A 21,801-nucleotide genomic window follows, 5' to 3' on the forward strand; every position below is an offset into this window, starting at 1 on the left:
TTGCTTTGATCTATTACTAGAAAATTTAAACAATGTAGTTTAAAAAAAAATTAAATGTATTATAGTATTTGATGAATCTTTGGGCATAATAAATCTTTCTGCCTTGTGCTGTCTGCCTTAGGACCCTGAGGATACTGGACCTCACTTGCTGCAGAGGAAGGTTGGTGATTTGTATGCTGCCCATCTGATAGCGCCTCCTGGATCACAGATGGATTATTCAGGCTCATCCTCTGGCATATAGGCTCTTTCTTTCTTCTGACCTCCCCTCCAACCACCCTCACCCCTTCACCTCCCCCACTGTTCCTTCTACTCCAGGTCTACAACCTACACATTTGTTCCTTTTCTCTTTTATTGTAGACTACTTGGATGCTTCAGCAACAGAGAGAAAAAGGCAAATTTTCAGCTTTTTTCCCAAGAAAATGGAACAGTAACAGAAGATATACAATCAGGAAGGGTAAGTTACGAAGTTGTGATCATTCCTGTGATTAACTTAAAATGTGAGTTTTAGTTTGACTGAGAATCTATAGTTGTAGTAAAATAAAAGGTGAGAGAGAGGATTTAAAGCCTCTTACTGCAATTTGAGTGTGATAGAGGAGGATGGAGACATTGTGCACGTGCTTTAGAGCTGAGTGTTGGTTGATGCACAGCACAAATTGGTGAGTGTGGAAGTTGTTGTCTTTCTTTTAATACATTTGGTTTGATTACATTTACCTCCCTTATTAATTAAATAGATAAGCAATACTGAAAAAATATACCTTACCTTCAAACCTTTGTTGTGACAAAGAATTATAATGAAATGTTGAACAGATATCAGACTCATTTAGAACTGTCACATTAGCTATAAATCAAGCTTTAAACAAAACATTTCTAGGACACTACTTTAAAAAAAATTTAGAAAAAAATGTGTCACATTTATAGCTCCGTTGATGCGCTATAGATTCACTGATTAAAGCTTGTGTTTCTCTCCTCATCTGTCCCCTCAAAAGACACAGCTATATGTCAGCGATAACTGCCATGCTTTGATAAGAACTCCTCAGATCTCCTCAGCTTCTCTAGGTGTAATTTAAAAGTATGTGATGTATGACTTTGGCTTTGTGACAGTAATATATGCAGGTGTGTTGTCTGTTTTGGGGACATCAAATATCCATGGCTGTCTGTCTTGATAGTATGGGTTCGCTCTTTCACATACTTCCCACTGCGCTCTTGATTTAGATTCCAGAATTTGTCAGTGAATCATGCTTCCTGGTTGTGCCCCCTGCTTTCACATTGCACCCCGGTGCTGTTTGTTCTGCAGACTCACTCATGAATAATGGCAGATGTGCACAGGGATGTAGAAACTCAGGTAGAATTGGCTTTGACATCATCATGAATAGAAATTACCCCTACCATAGAAAATTCGCACACTAACATAGGAGAAAAAGGAAAGATGTTCTTTTTTCTCATTCAAAATTAGGATTTGGGTTAGTCCTTGTTAAAGTGTCTCATGGTGGAAGGAAATTATGCTTCTAGCAGAGATGGCAAAAGTACTCACTTTCCGTACTTGAGTAAAAGTACAGATACTTGTGTTAAAAAATACTCTGGTAAAAGTGGAAGTACTGATTAAACTTCTTTACTCAAGTAAAAGTAACAAAGTACAGGCTTGTAAATTTACTTAAAGTATAAAAGTAAAAGTAGAAACCACTTTTTTCATGCAGTTGCCTACATTTTAAATGGATGTCTGTCAATAGGACTAGATCTCCGTTGTGTTCATTTTCAATCATCTCGTCGTCCATGCTACTATGCTAACGCCACCGCCACCAAGCTGCAATGATTTGCCGCGAATGAATACCGCCGAATCTGTCGATTCATCTTGTAGTGGTGCGGCAAATGCAACGTAGATTCCCATCCAATTAGATTGAATTTGGTATTGATGACGTGAAAAATAATAACAATAACTCCATTGAAATGATTCAAAACTAAAGTAACGAGCCAATTTTTTAAAATGTAAGGAGTAGAAAGTACAGATATTTGTGTAAAAATGTAAGGAGTAGAAGTAAAAAGTCGCCATAAAAATAAGTAGTAAAGTAAAGTAAAAATATCCGAAAAATCTACTTGAGTACAGTAACGAAGTATTTGTACTTCGTTACTTCCCATCTCTGGCTTTCAGTTAACTATTTTAAAGATATAAGCATGGTAGTAGTAATCCAGTGATGTTCAAAGTCAAAAGGTGCAAGTTCTCAGTCAAGTTCCAAGTCCAAAACTTCCTATGTCAACTGGAAGTTTGAATGTGAAGTCATATATTAGGTAAATTCTTCAAAACTAATTTCATGAATAAACAGTAATAGTAACTTCAAAATTTTTTTTACATCTTTAGAACACTATTTGATTGAATTTCACTCCCTCACACTATTTTTACTTTAAATTTATACCATATGAAGAAAAAATCTTTTGAGTAAAATTAATAAAATGTGTTGATTTCGAAAACAATTGATTTATTTAACCTGTATTTAACATGGAAAATCTTAAAAAAAAAAAAAAAAATCAGTGGAGTCCTAGGTTATAAATAAATCCTTTTAAAAGTTGCCTCAATATAATTTATTTACTTTTAAACAACTGAAAAAATTGTAAACATTACTAGGGTTTGCACTCTGGGACATAAGTTAAAGCATTTTTTTTTTTGATTGGCTAACAAGACAACTTTTTACTATTATTAGATTTCTTTTAACTACATAGGAACAATGGTAGATAATTGGTTGATTGAGACTAGATGTTAAACAGCATAAAAATTACATATATCCTTATTTTATATCCCCCCTTCCTTATTGTGCAATGTCATACCTTCTATCATTAGCTCTTGGTAAGGTAAATACACAATACACAGGTATATACACACTTAAGTTCATAAGTTTTTGCAGATGTTTGCCCCCTCTGGTGACAAGTTGAAAGACACCAGTGTTGTGCACATGCATGAAAGAAGAGAAGAGGCACTTGCCCCTGCACACAGGCAATTTTTTTTATAAGCACAATGTTTTTGAAGGTAAGAACGTTATTAAATATTTGAGCTCACTTTGTTCTCTTGCCAATGTGTCAATGGAGGAGGAGATTCAGCAAAGTGGCCCGATAAATGAGAGGGTGCACAGTGCAACATCACGTGCACACCCAAACAATACAACCTGCATTAGTCTTCCATGAACCGACAAATCTGGCCCATGGAAGCAATCACATCAAATACAGGAAAATTAATTTTACACATCAAGCATTTGTAAAGAATAAAATAAATCCAAACAATATTTAATTTTTAAATTTGCACAATTTAAGTTTACAAACAAATAGAGCATATACACAGTATAAAATTAAATATAATATTCAACAAGGTTTACCTTAACTGGAAACCCTTTGTATGCCATTGATCTAAAAATGCAGAAATTCATATTTTCATAGCACATGACGGGACCCCTTGAAACAACACAAAATATGTGTAAGCTATGGGCTAAATATGAATAAAAAGTTTAAGAATCTACTAATTACTAATTGGCTTAGTTAGAGAGACAAATACACTGAGAAGACAATAAAATTATAGAATATTTCTAAATGTACAGAATAAACAAAGGACTGGGTAAACTAACCTATTACCCAGAGGTCACCACAAAATCCTTCTCCCAGGAGTGGATACCATAAGCCCTCATCAGGATGGGAAAAGTGTGCTTTAAAATGGGGGCTTCAAACAGAATCATTACAGCCTCAATAGGGGCAGCCTCATTGCAGCCTCAATAGGGGCAGAAAAAAGGCTACCTCAAAGCCCACCCAATCAAAAAAAGGTTTTGGTGGGCAAGTTCTAGGCTTTATCCTAAGTTCTGGGGCTGAAGGTACTATAAGGTCCAGTTTGGAGGCTGGCAGCAGCGAAGATGAAGTTCAGATTTTCAACAAAGATGCATACAGTAAACCTTGGATGTCCACCAGTTTTCCTAGGTCAGGGACCCATGAGAGCTGGCATGATAATAATAGATGTACGTCATAGGGCAGCTAGTCATGAGAACAAGAGGTTGATGATGGTGGGGAAGACTGAGCTCTGGAGGCAGGCAGTGGTGAAAGAGGACATGAAACGATGTCAATGGCTGGCAGCGGTGATGGGTAAGCCTGTTGGTCAGCAGCATGACGTGCCGGACTTGACAAGAAGGCATGGGGGACCCTTGGTGAAATTCAGACAATTCTGACCAAGGGTAAAGTTCAGGTGGCTTGAACTCTGGCCAAAGTCAGGTGCATTGAGAACCTACAAGTAATCTTTTCGGGTGCTCGACTCGAGTTAGGACCCACAGTGGAGGTGTGTAGGCTTTACCCATTGGGAAGCTTATCTAAGATCTGGCCATGTGGTATGGGAATTACACAGAAATCTCTACTTGGAGGGTGACTATGAGATGTAAAAAGTTTTTGATGGTGCTCTAAGGACAGGGTTTAATGAACAAACTCCACCATGAACCTATAAATTACCTCAACAAGCAAAATGCGAAGGAGCTCAACAAGGAACCTACCAAGGAGCTTACTTGAACTGAATGTAAATAAACCTTAAGAAAACCCTTAAGAAAGGCAGCAAAACCCTTAGAGGAGACTTAAAGTAATGGTAATGAACTCTGGAGAAACTTCAACGAGGCTCTGCAAATAGAATTGCAGCCTGGAAAACACTAAACAGCACTCTAGAAAGCGGAAAGTTTCCATGTCGCTCTTCACTCCCAAAACCAGGCAAGGCTCTGAAAGTGTTGAGGGACATTGATCCAATAGATCCACCTGGAAAAACCCTCATTTAAGGACTTAAAACCTGGTCAACAACTCAAGAATGTGAACATGAGGTGGGTCCACCTGGACACCCACATTTGTTAATAAAATATTTAAAATTCTGAGTGTCAAGAAAAAGACACAACCCTCTGAGGTGCAGTTATGTTTATTAAAGCAGCCATTTTTTTTTAGACTTTTATCAGCTGCTGTGCATTTTAGGTTTAGATTTACAAAGGAAGCTCCAACCATTCCACTTGGAAGTTCAAATTAGGGAGAGCTTCTTTCAACAATTATATTTAGGAACTATGTTCTATGTTCTTGGTAAAAACTGAATGGATGATTAAACCAAAATTTGTCAGAATGCAATGGTTAAAAAAAATGATAAAAACAGCTTTTTTTGTTTCTTTGAAAAGAACAAACAAAAAATCCCAGGTTATGTAGTGTTACCATTTTATAATGTATTTTAATGTGTAAAGAAAAAAACAACTAAATCATGGGCTTAATGAAAAGTATGTTTAAAACCTGCTTGAAGGTTGTTATTAAAAGCTACATAAATCTGACAAATGAACCTAATCAGAACATATATTCTTATAAAAGAAAAAGTATACATATAAAGTATATATATATAAAAGTATGTATATATATATATACATACTTTTTTTTTATTTAAACATTTTTGACCTATTAATTTCTCCAATGATACACGTCTGTTTATTTACAGTTATTTACAATTACTTACCTGGATGTTGCACCTCATTCATTTCTGATGAGGGCACCTTTGTAAAAACATTCTTACATTTTCCACAAAACAACCCTTGCTGATTAGTGAGCTTCATTATATTTTCGTATCTTCTATTGTATATATGTCATCTAGAATACAACAATTACCCCACTATACTATTGCACATTGGCCTTGCAGTATAAAGGTGTACTAAAGTAAATGGCTGTATCTACATGATACCTATATATTGCTTTTTTTGTGGATGGGTGACTGTAATTTATACAAAGTGTGAGATCTTTACAAATGATTTACATATGTACAACTGCTACAAAACACATGAAGTGAGCAAATGTTAATATTGTTTAACTAACTGAATATCATGATCAACCCTCTATATGTGTTGATATTTTTTAAGTGGAATCCACAGGAGATTGCTGAATTAATTTTCAAACTAATTCAGCTAAAAGTTTTATTGCCACCCGAGTATTGAACTTTAAGGTGGTCAGATCCACTTAAAACTCATTTTTAGATAAACCAACATGTGTGGCAAGAGTGCAACAGCAGCTCTAGTGACAGCGTTACATAGCTTAACAGGTTTACTGTGTTGTATTTCCCTTCCACTTTGAACATATTGCAAACATCTGTCTCCATAAGTATGTAGGATTAAATCAAGAAGGGTGGAAAAATGGTTCTCTGTCGAGCGGGGGGGAGGTTGGGGAAAGCTGATCCTGTTCACGGTCCAGTGCTCTCTACAGTATATGATCGGTCTGCTGTCTGCGGTATCTTATTGACAGTGTGTTAGAAGATAAGCAGTGATTATTCCCTTGCAGACAGAAGAGGTGGGAGCACACCAGCCTACCCTTTTTCTTTTTAACCACAGGCTCTTCCTGTTTGTTCAGATCTTGGACAGATGGGTTTAAAGAATATTTCACTCCCACGTTTTTCACTATGGTCATATTTCATAATTTTCAATAGTTAATGCATGTGTTATTTTTGTCATAAATAAGGTGCAAATTATCTTTATTATGCAAATTAGATTCCCCATTCCCTTTTGCACTAATAAAGCTTTGCAAATTATATTAAAATACACAAGGCCTACAGTGTCTTTGCACTGCAACTGCAGCATTTCTGGTCTTTTCATTCAAGAGTTAACAGTAGATTTCCTGGAGTGCAATAATTTCCATAAATATTTTTTATGCTGCCATTATTAGCATCTTATGAATAACCCAGAGAGCAGTTTATTTTCTTCCATTCATGCTATGTTTAAATATAATTTCATTTTGATTATTTTCTTCAATGTAATAGCTTGGAAAGTTCAGTTTAGGCAATGTGAAGTTTTATAGAAGATGTTTTGTCTCACATCAAAGAAGCTTACTCAGTTCTAACTAGTGTTGGAGAGAATTGAGATTAATACACTGTAGGTCTAACAAAGAATTATGGGGAACAAAAGGTGGCTCTGATCCCACCTAACGGATTGGACATGGAGGTCATCTCAGGGTTGTTAATGGTCATTAGGGAGTACTGATGAGTGGTTAACTCCCTTGACAGATTGGAGTCAACAGGGCAGGTGAGAGGTGAATATTTTGGGTATTTTTCCTTAAAGAGCTTTGTAAATAGGTGACGGGTTATGTCTAAGACCTCCTCTTCAAAGCGGGCAACACCCCGAGACGAAAAACTGGTTCACCTCAAAGATAAGACACCCAGAAACAAGGTGCACAACGTGGTTTACGCCATTCAGTGTAGAGAAGGGTACACAGACAGGTACATTGGAGAGACAATGCAAACCGCTACATAGGCACATGGCTCAACACAGGGGGGCCAACTTCTCAGGACAGGACTCAGCTGCTCACCTACACCTGAAGGCTAAAAGACACTCATTTGAGGACAGCAACATCCATATTTCTGCCAAGGAAGAAAGATGGTTGAACGAGGTGTTAAGGAAGCCATCTTAACTAATTTGGAAAAACCATCTCTCAACAGAGGAGGTGGTCTTAGACATAACCTTTCACCTACTTACAAAGCACTTCTAGGGACAATAAAGGGAAGATTCACCTGCCAATACCCTCACCTGACTCACACTTCAATGAAACATGTGACCAAAACCACTCTGAGGAGGGAGTTAAACTCCTTAATGACCATTAACACCCCTAGGTGACCTCTATGGCCAATCCAATAGGAGGGATCAGAGCCACCTTTTGTTCCCCATAATTCTTTGTTAGAACTTCAGTATATTAATGTCAGTGCTCCCCAACACTAGTTAGAACTGAAGAAACATCTTGGATGAGAGGCAAAATATCTTCAAGAAAACATAACCAGTTGCTTAAACTGAACTTTTCAAGCTTGACCATGACCTAGATGACTGAAAATCTCCACAGATATCCGCTGTAATAGTTTTTTGACATTCTATTGTCTTTCTTCTCTCAGACTCATGCTGGGTGGATGTAAACAATGTTGTGGTATCAAAACCACCTACATTTAATATTCATTACTCTGCAAATGCAATCCTCCTACATTAATGTGTATAGTGTTTTTATGAAAGCACATCTCAGTGGAATGAAAGAGATTCAAGCTGCATATCATATTAGAACTGAATGATTTCCAGCTCATATCTTTTGAAAAATCAGCATATTTACTAGATTTGCAGAACAATATTCTCACTTCAGGGTAGATTAGAATATTTCATACAAAAATACCAAGTCCATGTGGACATATAGGATTCATCAACACAGGATCACATGGAAAAAGTGGAAAATATAGAATAGAGAAATGTATATCCTGGAATATTACTGGGTAAATAGGTTCTGAAATTAAAATACTTGTGTGGGGTTGCAAAAATCACAATGCTTATGTATGGGAGATTTGGACTGGGTCCTAAACAAGATGAGGTACTGGGGATCAGTTGTATTGGTAAAAAAAAGAATGTTATAAAGGCATAAAAACATATATAGCTTATGAGATGAAATGTGACTTTAGATTTGTGGAAATGGACAGGAAATGCCTTTTTTGTATTTCTAAAAAAAACATTAACAACTCACAAGCTGTTTAAACACTGCATGGAAAATGAGGAATATTCCACTCAAGATTTAACTTTAACTTTTTTAATTGGTGTATGCTTGCCTCAAAATAGGCTGGTCTTTAAGACAAAAAGCATAAAAAAATAACCTTGTGCTTGCAGTAAGAATATCAAAATCTTTGCCGTCTTAAATTTTATTCAAGCAATCTGCTCAGTGTTAATAATTGTAGATTTATAAATTTGGAAGAGTAATTGTAATTTGAACTCATTGGGAATGGTGAAACAGACTTTATCATTTTGTATGAAGCTGAGACAAACAACTGTGAGTGGGCAACGGCTGATCAAACACGACATTCACACAGGGCTTACGATTTGTTTATTTGTTAATCTAAGTATTGAAAATGTTGCCACACAGACAATTTAAATGATAAAGAAGAATCTTTTTTCACCCAATTCCTTTAACACTACAGATAACCTAAAACTACTTATTTCTTACTCTTCAATAAAAGTATTTAATACAGGCACAGACTTTTGAGATGAGCGTATTTTTCTCCACATCCAGGACTTCATAACAATTGCCCACTCTAGACTTAATTGTACACTTAAGTAAGTTTTATTTTCTATATAAAAACAGAATTCAGCTGTAAAAACTTGTTGACAGTAAGTTGCAGTCTGCATACAATTGCTCAGTCATTTTATTATAAATTTTAGTATATAATTGCTAAGTATCTTAAAGGGAAAACTAGTGCAGCAAATGTATTTATTTTGCACAAATCTTGACTGGTACAGACAAACTGGGAATGCTTTCTTTAAAAAAAAAAGGGGGCAACTGTTCAGAGTTGATTAGAAATAGATGGAAATAATTATAGGGCAATCTTGGAAAAAGGAAAAAAAAACAGTTAGAGGCTATGAAAGACTTTGCACTTACTATATCTACTCCAACCAGAAACTAAGCCTTCTCTGTATTTCTCCACAAACATTTCAATGCTTTGTTGTTGTTTTTTTAAACTATTGCTACGTTTAATATGTTCTGCACGTTGTAGGAGCTGTTTTTTTTTTTTTTTGTATTTTTGACCAGGTAGCAAAGTTTTCAAATTGTTAAAATGTCGCTCAAATTGTTTCCTCTCTTTGTGCACATTTCACTTCCAGATATAAAAGTATGTTGTCTTATAGATATTGTATTACGATCACTTTTTACATATTTGCTATTTTCACAGTCTTGTCATCATCCTCATAATGAATGAAGAGCCACTGCTTCTGATTGGTAAAAAGGGAAAAATTCTGACTGCTCTACACAGTTATACCTCTCCCAACTCATACAAAGAAACTTGTGTGTAAGGAGTACATTTGCTTTAGACCCATGCTCTAATCAAGCTGGCTGCTGCCATGTATTCCTTGAACAATTAAAGTGTTGCACAGAGCCGGCAGCCGCGGGGAGCCAAGATGTCTCGTGATTCTGGATATCCTTCAGACAGCTTGGGCAAGCTGCAGAGCTGTTTGTGCCACAGATGGCTGATCACTAGAAACTGACTTCCCTATTTTTCCCTGCCTGGCACAGTTAACGTGTCTCATCACTATAACCACTTGAGAGTGACGGGGTGTTTCATGTGTTTGTGTGTAAATTGTGTGTCTCTGCTTTGTTTAGAGGGGTGTGGGGATTGAATAGAGGTTGCAGCAGGTAATTGTGAGCATGTTTGCATGCTGCACGGATCGAGCTAGGTTGTTGGTGGCCACATGGGATTTTGTTGGGATGCTTGAAGATCAGTACTGATAGTGCATTTAGATTTAAAATGTAGAAGCTGAGCTGCTTGAAAAGGAGAGCAGCTCATTGTAACTGATGGATCACATTGAAACCAGTGAATGGCTGTTGAGTTTGTTTCAGAGAAAGGTCCATCTGTCTGATTTCTCTCATCTACAGTGGAATTTCACACAAAAAACAAGTCTACATATTTGCCAGTCTGGTACAGGAACGCTCTCTGTACTCTATTCCTTTTTCAGTCTCATCTATAATTCCCTAGAACTCACCATTTGGAGATAAGCTGAGGAAAAATCCCCGTGAAACTGTTAAACTATGATAACAATCCTTGAAATGATTAGTAGTGATAATAGTTATGCTTTAATGGACTACTGCGGAATGACACATGAAGTATCGAGCAAAACTGAAACACAAATTACCCCTGTCTCTTTCCTGCAGATTTATGAGGGCTTTCCTGAAGGCAAACTGGCTCTTTTGAGACTATGGTGGCTGCTCAGCTATTCTTTCTCATCAGCCTGCTCTTTGTCATCCAGCTGGAGCAGAGCCGAGGGAAGGACATCTCATTAGGTGATAATCTCCTGGGTGAGTAAATGAATGAGAGAAAGCAGAGTGAAAAGAATACTAATATTATTGGATTTCCCATGCTTATCTGGACCACAAAACTTCATCAGCTTTTAGTTTTAGCTAAACTGTCCTCCTGTGGCTTCAAAAAAGTCACAAAATTTGAAAAAAAAAGTGTTTTTTCCTACATCTATGTTCCTTTACGTTAAGGAAGGACATTAAATTCATATTCATCAAGATTCTGCACAATGTGCAAGAAGCTTTCTTTTATTGTTCTTGTTTTGAATTATCTTTCAAAAATAAATGCACTGTGCATATATTTCAACAGGTTTTGGAAATGATTACTGCTCACTGTAGAAGTTGGTAAATGATAATATAGTTGTATTATACTGGTCTTATCTAAATATTATCTATCTTGCTTCTACAGTTTTATGGTTGTTTAATATGTCTTTAAATTACTAAATCACAAGATTCAGAAAAGCAATGTTAATGCCCTAAAATGTGGGGTTAGGCCTTAAGTTTCTGATCAGAAATCAGGAAAAGTGTACAGTATAAGCAGTACACAACTATAGATAAATGGGTAATGCTATTTCTAACGATTAAGTCAAATGGTGTGAGCCAATGGCGCCCTCTAGTGGTACTGTATAAAACTAGACCTCTAAAACAGTTTCTTTGATCTATTTTTTCTACTTCTGAATAGACAACATTGATTTATTCTCACTTTCTCCTTCTAACAAGAAAAAGAGACTTTGATCTAACCTCACCTTAACATGTATTTGGGCAGTACGAAGAATATGTTTCACATAGTTTGTTCAGCTGGTTTATGAATTATAGAAGTATAACTTATATATAGTTATAGCATTTCTAGAGTAAGGTTAATTGTTTAGTTTTTACATAGAGTGTGAGATATATCCTGCACAATTTAGCCAAAAATGGTCAGGCTTAATTTCGGGATCTAATATAAGTCTGCCACCAACATACATGTTCTCTTGGCAAAATGTTCCACACAAAGTTGCTTAAATCTATCAGATTGTGAGGAAGTAAAATATTTACAGACCTTTTCAGCTGGTGCTCCAGACCTTTTATATTGAGTTCTGCACTCTGGACAGGGCAATCCAAAAATCTAATTGTTATTATTTTTTTAATATGGATGCATGCTTACTAATTCTAATGCTGGAATATATTTGGTTTTCTTTATGTTCTGGCAAACACATGAGACATATGTTTATATTTCTCTTTTAGTATTTTAACCCAAGGATCAACTTTGTTTTTTATGTTATTTTCATTATGTAACACATATATCCACAAATGTTTTTGAAAAATTAAAACAAGGTATGAATATTTTCTGTACAGGCCTCTCGTTCTGTATTGTCAATGCTTAGTTTGGTAATATTGAGCTCATAGGACAGGGGTCTGCAACCTTTCCTATCCAAAGAGCCTTTTTGCCTAGAGTCCGACCAAGTAAAAGTTGTTTAGAGCCGCAAAATATACCATGACTTTTTCTAGAAAACCTTTTTTTTTTAATCTTGTATGGGAAATTAGTTGTTGCCATCTCAAACAATCAACAATTCATGTATTTTTAATGTTAAAACATATAATTTTCAAGCTAATTCATAGAAAAATGTCTCTTAAAACATATTTCTGGTTCTTTTAATCTCATTCTTTTCCATCTTATAAAAAACGCTAAAGCTATTATTTAGCTCTTTATATATATTTGAGCTACTATTAAGAGCCGCTGGAGAGGGTCCAAAGAGCCATACGTGGCTCTGGAGCCGCAGGTTGCAGACCCCTGTCATAGGAGGTTGTTGTCACATGTAAACCACTGCTCCCTTAAAAGGGAGTTTTTCCTCTCCACTGTTGCTACAAGCATGCTTAGTGTGAGGGATTGCATTCGAGTCAATGAGTCGATGCAATCAACTGGTTTTCCTTAGATAGAAAACTTTGAATCAATTTGACTGTATGATCTGGTTGAACTGTAAAGTGCTTTGAGATGACATGTGTTGTGTGAATTGGCGCTATATAAATAAACTGAATTGAATTGAATTAAAATTGAATTGCTAGCACTGTGCAGACAGTCCCACAGACCCTCCAGTGCTTTTTGGAAGTTTCTGTTTTGTCTGTTTTAAAATTCAGAGAAACATTCTCATTTTATAATATCAATATTCTTTGAGATTGCATTATGTTTTATGTATGTATTTAGTGTGGGTGCCACATTCTGCTAGGAGAAAAATGAACTTTATTTCATGTTAAACTGACCATAATGGATAGACCAGATACAGAGGAAAACTGAATGCTAACATTAAAACAAAAAAAAGGTGCTTTTACACAGAATCAGTTGAAGTGTGCATTCTAATAAAAAGAAAACACTGCAAAATGATTTTTTTTTTTTTTGCCTTTATAAAATTTTATTTTTATATTTAAGTTAAAAAAAAAATATATAAAATAAATTTTTCAAGAAAGTAAGTTAATGTGTTTGAAGCTATTTTTGATAAGAGGTGTTGGTAATGTTGCAATGCATGCAGTGAATCTGCTGCCATATTGATGTTCTTAACTCTATTTTCTTTTTCTCTCTTTATGCTGTAACAATATAAACAGATCCAGAAAAACATCAAGGAGGTAATGAGGTCATCACTTCATCTCCTGTACTGGAAACAGAACTGGATAAAGACAGCATAACTGGATACAAAGGTTTGGGATAACATGCTGCTGATTTTTTTTCTTTGGAAAAAAAAAGAGTGGAAAATCAAACCTACAGCCTTTTACGTTTTGTCAACAGACAGAGTTTTATTAGACTTTTTGGATCCCATGTTTAGACTCCATCCTTAACATTTTCACATGCAGACACATCAGGACCACAAATATATCCTGGAAGATTTGCAATGACATGATACTGGTGCAAAAGTTTAGGACATCCGCCTTAGAATAAATGAGCTTTGTGGCAGAGGTCTTCATCCTGATGAAAGATGCAAGCAGAAAATTATATAAATGTAGTATTGCTAAGGTTGGTTGAACATTCATAATGAGAATAAAATTTTTTTTTGTTGTTGCTGGTCTTATGTACAGTAATCCATACAATTCTAATTGGATCCACAGACTTAGATATTTGCTTTCGAAGGACAAAGTGGTTGTGGAACTCATCTAGTGGTCTCTTTTTTTTTGCTTTTATATTTCATCTGAATTTCTTTTTTGTCTAAGTGGAGTATGAAATATGCACTGAACAATGAAGCTGTCTCTACAAACCATTGTCTTTTGAAGGATAGCATTGAACCCAGTGAGAAGTCTTTGTTGTTTTTTGCTGAGACAAACTCTAATGCTACACAAATGCCAATTCAGCTTCTTGAAACCACGTGTGGAATGTCTGAAGCTGCACAATTCAATCGGTTTTCCTCTTGTTTTGACATTTATTGGTTAGGCTTTGACATGAGATGTACTGAGGTGGAACAAATATGTTCTTGTCAGTCTAGCTCTAGTAAATTTCCTACTGTGCTGACCTCTGTATGGAGGACAATATAATAAATATCTTTCATGTCTTTCCTGGACACTTCGGTTGCTACTGCAACAGCCACAAATTCAGCTTCTAATGAATTCTGTATTAAAAATTTCACCTATAACAAAAAGCTTTTTAAGTACTGATACAACCACACTTCTTTAATTGCTGACATTTTGAAAACATACTTTAGTGTTTTTTCGTGAATATTTTTCAACCACCTTACCTGCAGTATATTTTTTCACATATTTGAGGGTATGGCTCAATCAGGTTCTGACTCACTGAGGTTTTTATTCATCATTTTTAAGATACAGCAGTTCCAGCTTCAGCAAACTGCCACAGATTGGAATCAGCCCCGTACTTTGACTAGGCCATTCAATCACATCACTATACCTCAACCTAAGCCATTCCGCTGTAGCTCTAGCTGTATGTTTAAGGTAAACTTCCCATTGGAAAGTAAACTGCACTAACTGGCTATCTTTCAGTACTCCAGTTCACTTTGTTCATCTTTTCTTAAACTATTTGTTATCATTTCCCTACTGAAGAACAGAACTCCCACAGTATAGGATGCTGTCTCCAACATGTTTCCTGCAGGGGATGGTTTGCCCGTGGTGGGATTAATTGTTAGCTTTCAGACACACACAGGGTTATGAATAAAGGTCATAAAGTTAACTTTTGGTCTCTGCTTACCAGAGACCTTCTTCCACTTGTTTGTTGTCTTCTTTAAGTGGTTTGTGATTTAATACAAACAAGACTTCTACTTTTTTCATCAACATCTTTCTTCTTACCACTTTAAAGATTTCAGGATGCAAAACTAAGATTTATCCTGTTTGCAGATTCTCTTACAATAATTAACAGTTTCTGCACATTTTCCGGAGTTAACAGGCTTCATAGCTCCTCTTTAATGGCCTGTTTTGGAGGATGACCGGCCCTTTCTAAAGAGTGCCTTTGCAGAGAGAAGTGCCACGCTCTTTTCCTTGTTGGATGATGGACTACTCCACAAGGCTTTGTTGTACTGTTCCTTTGTCTCCATGCTGCTTTTTGCACTATAATGTTCTCTGACAAACCTCTAGGGCAATAACAGAGCAACTCGTTAAATACATTACACTCAGGTGCACTCAGTTGTTTAATTTGGTGTACACAGAAAGACTGGTAGAATGTGATTTTATTATTTCTGTTTCTTTGGAGCATCAGAGTTCTGGAGAATGGATAAAATGTTTTATTTTTTTATATTCCTAAAAAGATTTTCGGCAATGGTTCCTTCTATCACACAGAAATGCACAGTATGGGAACAAGATGACAGAGGTATTATGCACTGTGTATACATGCCAGCTCTTTGTGACTGATATGACCATCAAGGTTTGCACCAGTGTGCCAACTCATAAAGAAAGTGAGAAAAAAAGCAGAAGGCATACAAATCAGTTTCTCGTCCAATGCTTAAAGGGGAGGCTTTCAAGCATTTTGATCCAAATCTCCTGTTAACTCCTAAGCCTATGCAAGGGAAGGAATCTACAAACCAAAAAGGACACAAATGAGACAAGTCCAAGGAAAAAAGTGTTGCGTGCAGATATTGATGAGAATCTGCATGTAAAACAGAATAGAATACATATAAAGCCACTAATAGAAATGTGTAGACAGATCAAACAATCGTCTCATCCAGCATCCTGATGCCAGGTACAGAAGGAAGATTCCAGCAATGTCCTTTGTAAAACCCACCCTTATATCTCATGAGCAGAACAGTAAACAGTGACTAATAGATGATAGCTGAGGCCAAATTTGTTGCTGTGAGGAGGTTCCAAAAAATCTATTTTCTTCCATAAACATTTTTTTTTTTGGAGAGTTGGTTTTATTCTTCTTGGACAAATTTCTCTCCTGGCTCAAAATCAACTGGAAAGGTCCTCTGGAATGAAATAAATAAAGAAATAAATAAAAAATATTATAGCTCCCGGGGTTTGGCACACACTCTTAGCAATCTCTGCCATTTTGTTTGCTGTGTTGCCATGAGGACGTGAATGCCTTTGTGGCAATACTTTTTTCAACCATCTGTTCCTGGAAATCCTGATTTTTTTTAAATTTAGTTTAATTTGAGGGTGAGGTATTTAAATTCACAAATTCACCTTACTTGTGAATGCTCCACCTGCTATTATGTTGAGTGAATGCAGTGCCTAAAGTACGAGCTCTGCATGTGGAATCATGTCCCTTTGTTCATGTTTATATCCTGTTGTGATGGAAAGAAGCTTATTTTTCTAAATGCTCTTGAAATGAGAATAATTATGTTGTTTTGGGGATGGAGGGGAGGAAGAAAGAAAACAAGACTTTATTGTCTTCCACAGCACAATGACTCAATGTCACTCATGAAACCCACTGAGCAGTCAGAGTCACAGTGAGGATAACATTTACTCGGAAAATGAGCACGAACAAACAGAGTTGGGAGAATAGGCGTGAAAAAAGTCATAGAGATGCGAAAAAAAGAATCAAAACGTGGGAAAACTGAGAAATACGACACAGCATTTCACATATTTATATGCATTTTGTGTTAGCTGAAGGGGGAAAACATAAAAAATAAAAGAAAAAAGGTAAAGGAGAGTTGAAGTAACTTTGGAGTGAAAAAAAACAAAACAAAAAAAACAACATGTTTTTAAATGCAAACAGAGGCTCATGCTGAGAAAGTAATGTCCCATTTTTCTCTAGCTGTTTAGTGAATGTGATGTCTTAGCTCTGAGCAGAGTTGAAAAGTGAGCACAATGGAAAGATTTCAGCATAAGCTGAATAGATACACCTAAAGAGGTATCCTATCCACTTCTGTGATATGCACAGTGCCTTGCAGAAATATGAACTTAGGCATGCTATAAACACCAATTCAGGTAGTTTTTGGGATTGCGAATGATAGAGCAACACAAATGGATAAATAACTATAATAGGCTACAACAGGTGTGGTACAAATTGTCTTCAGTTTGTTTTACTCTGCTACTCTTAGATAAAATCCAGTCCAACAAATGCCTTCCGAAGTCAATTTATCGTTAAAAAGAGTGCAGCTGTATTTGATTTATCCCTTTATAGGGCACTCTGTGAAATACTTAGAAAATCAACATCTCCAGCCAATAGTGTTGTTGGAATCCAGGACAAGATCTTATTACCTTTGTAACATTAAAAAAATATGGATATTTTGATGGCAAAAATTTATGTCAGTATAATAACAAGAAATTGCAAGAATATATTAGGAAAAATAACAAAAGTGCTTCTATAAGAAATTCCTAGAAAAACACTCCAGAGGGTGAAAGAAACACTTTTTTTTTGGGGTCCAACATAACCTTAGAGGGATTAATCCTGATACTGGCACTAACATTTTTTAGTTTATAAATCTAAATAATATTGTTAACTATGCTAATTAACTTTTTAACTTTTCAATTAGTCTTTTACCTTTTTTTCTTGACTTAACTTTTTTTTCCAACTGAATTTACAGTACACTGGAAAAAATCCTAAATTTAGATAAGTCATTTTGTCTTATTTAAATAAGTGCATTTGTTCTTGAATTGAGTAAAATAAAAGAGACAATTTGCCAATGGAGCAAGATCATTTAGATTTAAAATAAGAAAACAATAATTGGATTGTGTTATTTCAAGAGCATATTATCTAATTATCTTATTTTAAGATACATTTGTAAGGGGTATAAAGGTGATCAAGAACAGTAACTTCCCCTATAAAGGGCTAATCTCAGTATAACTTAATACGATTCTGTGGCCTCAGAATCTTAATAGAGAACACAAGTGAACAAACAGCATCATAAAGGTCAAGAAACACAGCAGAAACAGTTTGGCAAAACTTGTGCAGACGTTTATATCAGGGTAAGGTTTAACATGATGCCAAGAGCTCACTGAGCTGTCTTCAATCCATCAACTAAAAATGGAAACGAATCAAGCTTGTTGGGGGTGTGGAAGGGGATTTTAATTAGGGTAGCAGCAAAGAGGTGTCCATGGCAACTCTATCCACATTTAGGTGGGTTAAAATTAGCCATTAGCCATTTAGCACTTGGCCAATAATTGGGAAGGGAGTTGGGTTGAATGTTATGGGTCTGAGTTATTGGAAACAAGATGCAGCAACTGCAAAACTCAGGCAGATCAAGTCAGACAATGACCCTTAGTGTACAAACAGAGCCACGATATAAAAGGTTATGTCGAGACCCAAAATGCAACACAAAATCTGTGAAAAGACAAAACAATAAAAATTCTGCTCTATCGTATGTGATAGATACCTGCAGTTATTGAACATGTGAAAGGTAATTCTAAAGAATGTAGAAATCTCAATTGGGGATGATTAAATGTATTTTTTGGTTACCAGCACGTTTAAGAATTTTTGTATGATATAAAAACATTTTGTAACTTAAGAAGTAGGCCTACAAGACAAGCACAATTTTTATTTTTATTAAAATGAAAAAATGTTAGATGTTTTGAGAGTATTTTTTTTTTTTTTTGCATTATTCTAGAATAGTCGAAATCTAACATTTGTTTGGACAGAGAGATAATAAAAAAAAAAATCAAAATAAATAAATTTATCGAACATTTTTATTTCAAAATCGGAACGTTAGGGTTTTGAAATGCCAACGGCGAATGATTTCTTGGAATGATAAACCAAAAAAAGGAACTACACTTCTAGCTCGCTGCCAGTAGGGGGAGCGCCGACCTCCCCAGACAACAAAGAAATGTCTGAGGTTCACCATGCTGAAGGGGTTAGAAGCTGAAGTTTGGAGTCTTCTTTATCAATTTATTTGAGTAAAGATAATTAGAATTCATGTGAACATTTCCACGCTGCTACATTTTAACTTGAACAGTTATTTTCAATTTCTTTATAATTTCTAGATGGTTCAAAGATGAAATCATGCTGTTGGGGTTATGTGCTGATTTTAATGCCTCATTAAAAGGATTTTTGGTTTTTTACCTGAACTCTTTTGGTGCTGATAAATACCCAACGCACGTAGCCTTTGATAGCAGAGGAACGCAATAAATCATTCATCAAGGTCACATTAAAACAGCAAGCGCACTTTGAAATATTTAATCATTTTAGTTGGTAAATCTGCATTTCACACGAGGCTCTTTTTTTGATAATGATGGACACTGAAAACAAATGATTTAATTGACCTCTAATTTAAATTCAACACAGCAGAAGGTTGCTGCTGCTCAGAAAAAAACGGGGTACTAGTCAACATTTGCGCTCTTATAACCAAAGTTTGATATATTTATCTTAACTAACTGCAGCAACCTTGGTTTAATAAGACTGGAGCTTTAAACAAAGCCCAGTGGAGCCCTTTTTCTGTCACTCTATCCTTATGTGGTTGAATGGTGCCTGACCCACAGGAATCTCCTCAGCACAACAGAAAAGCCTCCGAGTGGGAAGGGAAACCAGAGCAGCTCTGAGCGCAAAGACGCGCGGCGCCTCATCCAACCAGCGCCAGCCCCAACAGAGGGACTTTAAACTGTAAAAGTGCAAGAGAACGACCCGTCCACAGGTCCGACCTGAAGTGGAGACATTACTCGGACATCCGAACGCGGATGAACGCGGAGATAAGTTATCTGCGCGTTGGAGAGGAGTCCGCCTGCGCACGGGCGCAAAGCAAACCCATGTGGTGTTAAGAAGATCACCGGCGAGGATGTCTGCGGATCACCTGAAGTTTCATTCACTCTTCGTGGAGCAACCCCGAACTGTTTCACTTTTGTGATTTTGCGTGGGGTTTGCTGAAGAAGTTGGTTCGGGCTGATTTTGAATGAAACGGACTTTGATCCCACTCTGACTGGATTAGGCACCAGCTTCCAGCTGCTACTAGAGATGCCTGCTTGTTTCACGGGGATTTACTTTCTGTTGACTCTGCTGTGGATTTGTTCAGGTATGAGTTGGTTGTTCTACATCATGTAGTCTACTTTTTAATTATGTTTTGGGAATAGAAAGTTTCCAGATGTTATGCGGCTGAGCAGCGGATCTTGTAGTTGGGAGCAGTGACCCTGACCTATGCTGATCGCTCCCCAGATACTGAGACTCATCTATCAGTTAGTCATGCCTCTACTGTCACCTCATAAATACTTTGAAAGCCAGTTTTTATTATATTTTTGCATAAAAAGTTATTACTGTATATATAAAAAAGAAGAAATAGACTGCAATAGTTTCATGCCAGGATATATATATGTATATATATTTTATCTTTTTAAAGCCATTCAGAAAAATAAAGTTGTTTCCAAACAGATGTGTACCTTTATATACAATGGCATTTTATTTGAAAAATCAGTTGCACCTCTCATTCACTCCCAGTAGCACTATTCTTTTCTCTCTCAGACACAAAGGCAGTAATGTCAGTAATACTGGCAACAGATGCAACCAGAAAGGAAGAGAAAATTATCTTTAGGTTCACATAATGGAATATTACTATTATGATGCATTTACTTTTTTTAAATGGACAGAGAAGCATCAATCCCTAAAGACTAGTAAAAAAATTCACTTTCTTGAGGTACCTTACGCATCTTATACGAGAGATCATTAGAAGTCTGATTCTTTAATTTGTTAAACTAATTATATTTGTATCAGAATAAGTAGTTTAAAGAACATGTTTTAATTTACTCTCAGTTTAAATAATCAATTCATTCACTTTAACTATAGAGGCTTCAATAAAACTATTTGAGGAGACAAGTCATTAATTAGCACAGTTACAGTAGTTTGAAATGCTACTAGCTATATTTCTATAAAAAGTCTGTTTTCTAGTTGGACATGTCCTCAGAAAGAAACAGACATGTACAACAGAACACCTGAGCTGTGATGTGTTCAACTTCCGGCTGTTTTTAAACGCCCTGTTGCAGCAGCGTGATTCAACAGCCAATAAGCTTGTCTGAAAAATACAATTTCTTTACCCTTTTCTGCCTTTTTCAGTTGGCTTTATTACACATCTCAGTATTTTTCATCCAATAACTTCCTTACCATATAAGGCTGCACTGATTAAAAATATTATTAGATCTTAGATTTTCAGGAATGGTGACTCTTTAAATCATCAGTCATTATTTCATATTCAGTATCTCAAAATAACATTTATCATAACCAGTTCAAACAGAAAAGGTATGATACGTTTTTTTTATGCCGGGTGTCTGATGTCAACATCATTTTACTGTCTTCATGTGCCCACAATCTTTCAATCTGCTCAGTTCAGTTAAAAAAATCTTAATTTGTTCCAATGGAAGGAATAATATAGTTTTAGCTCAAATTATGTAAATTTGTATACAAACAGTTGTAGATGCAGATGTTTATGCGCAGAAAGGAAATCTTGTAGTGGTCTGTCTTACGGTGAACTGAAGAAGCCTCTGACCAAAGACATGTTATTGTATGACAAATCTTATGAAGATGTTCATGATATCTTTGAACTTAATGTTCTGGAAGAGTTTTTGGAACAGAGCAAGCATCCTTTGTTTTTAGGTGTGTTACAGTAAGTCAGCTGTTCTTTGGTATTTTTATTTAAACAAATCTAACGAAAAAAACAAAAC

The 21,801-nt window shown here is 36.0% G+C and overlaps 1 protein-coding gene across 5 annotated transcripts in view; it reads left to right on the plus strand.

Annotated features, from left to right (window-relative positions):
- Positions 1-206: 206 nt before the first annotated feature.
- The window catches only part of LOC119786100 (roundabout homolog 1-like), a 132,964-nt gene continuing 111,369 nt past the window's right edge, over positions 207-21,801 (plus strand). For 4 of the 5 annotated variants that reach the window (XM_038289190.1, XM_038289192.1, XM_038289193.1 and 1 more), the window contains exons 1-3: positions 207-454; positions 10,678-10,821; positions 13,396-13,488. In XM_038289190.1, coding sequence (XP_038145118.1) covers positions 10,722-10,821; positions 13,396-13,488 — 193 coding nt within the window. In that variant the 5' untranslated portion in view covers positions 207-454; positions 10,678-10,721. Of the gene's footprint in view, positions 455-10,677; positions 10,822-13,395; positions 13,489-20,001; positions 20,166-21,801 lie in introns of those variants that run through there. The other variant, XM_038289195.1, reaches the window with a different exon arrangement.

The sequence above is a fragment of the Cyprinodon tularosa genome, unplaced genomic scaffold, assembly GCF_016077235.1.
Source record: "Cyprinodon tularosa strain WSP-4 unplaced genomic scaffold, ASM1607723v1 ctg265, whole genome shotgun sequence".
In the NCBI taxonomy this organism is placed as follows: domain Eukaryota; kingdom Metazoa; phylum Chordata; class Actinopteri; order Cyprinodontiformes; family Cyprinodontidae; genus Cyprinodon; species Cyprinodon tularosa.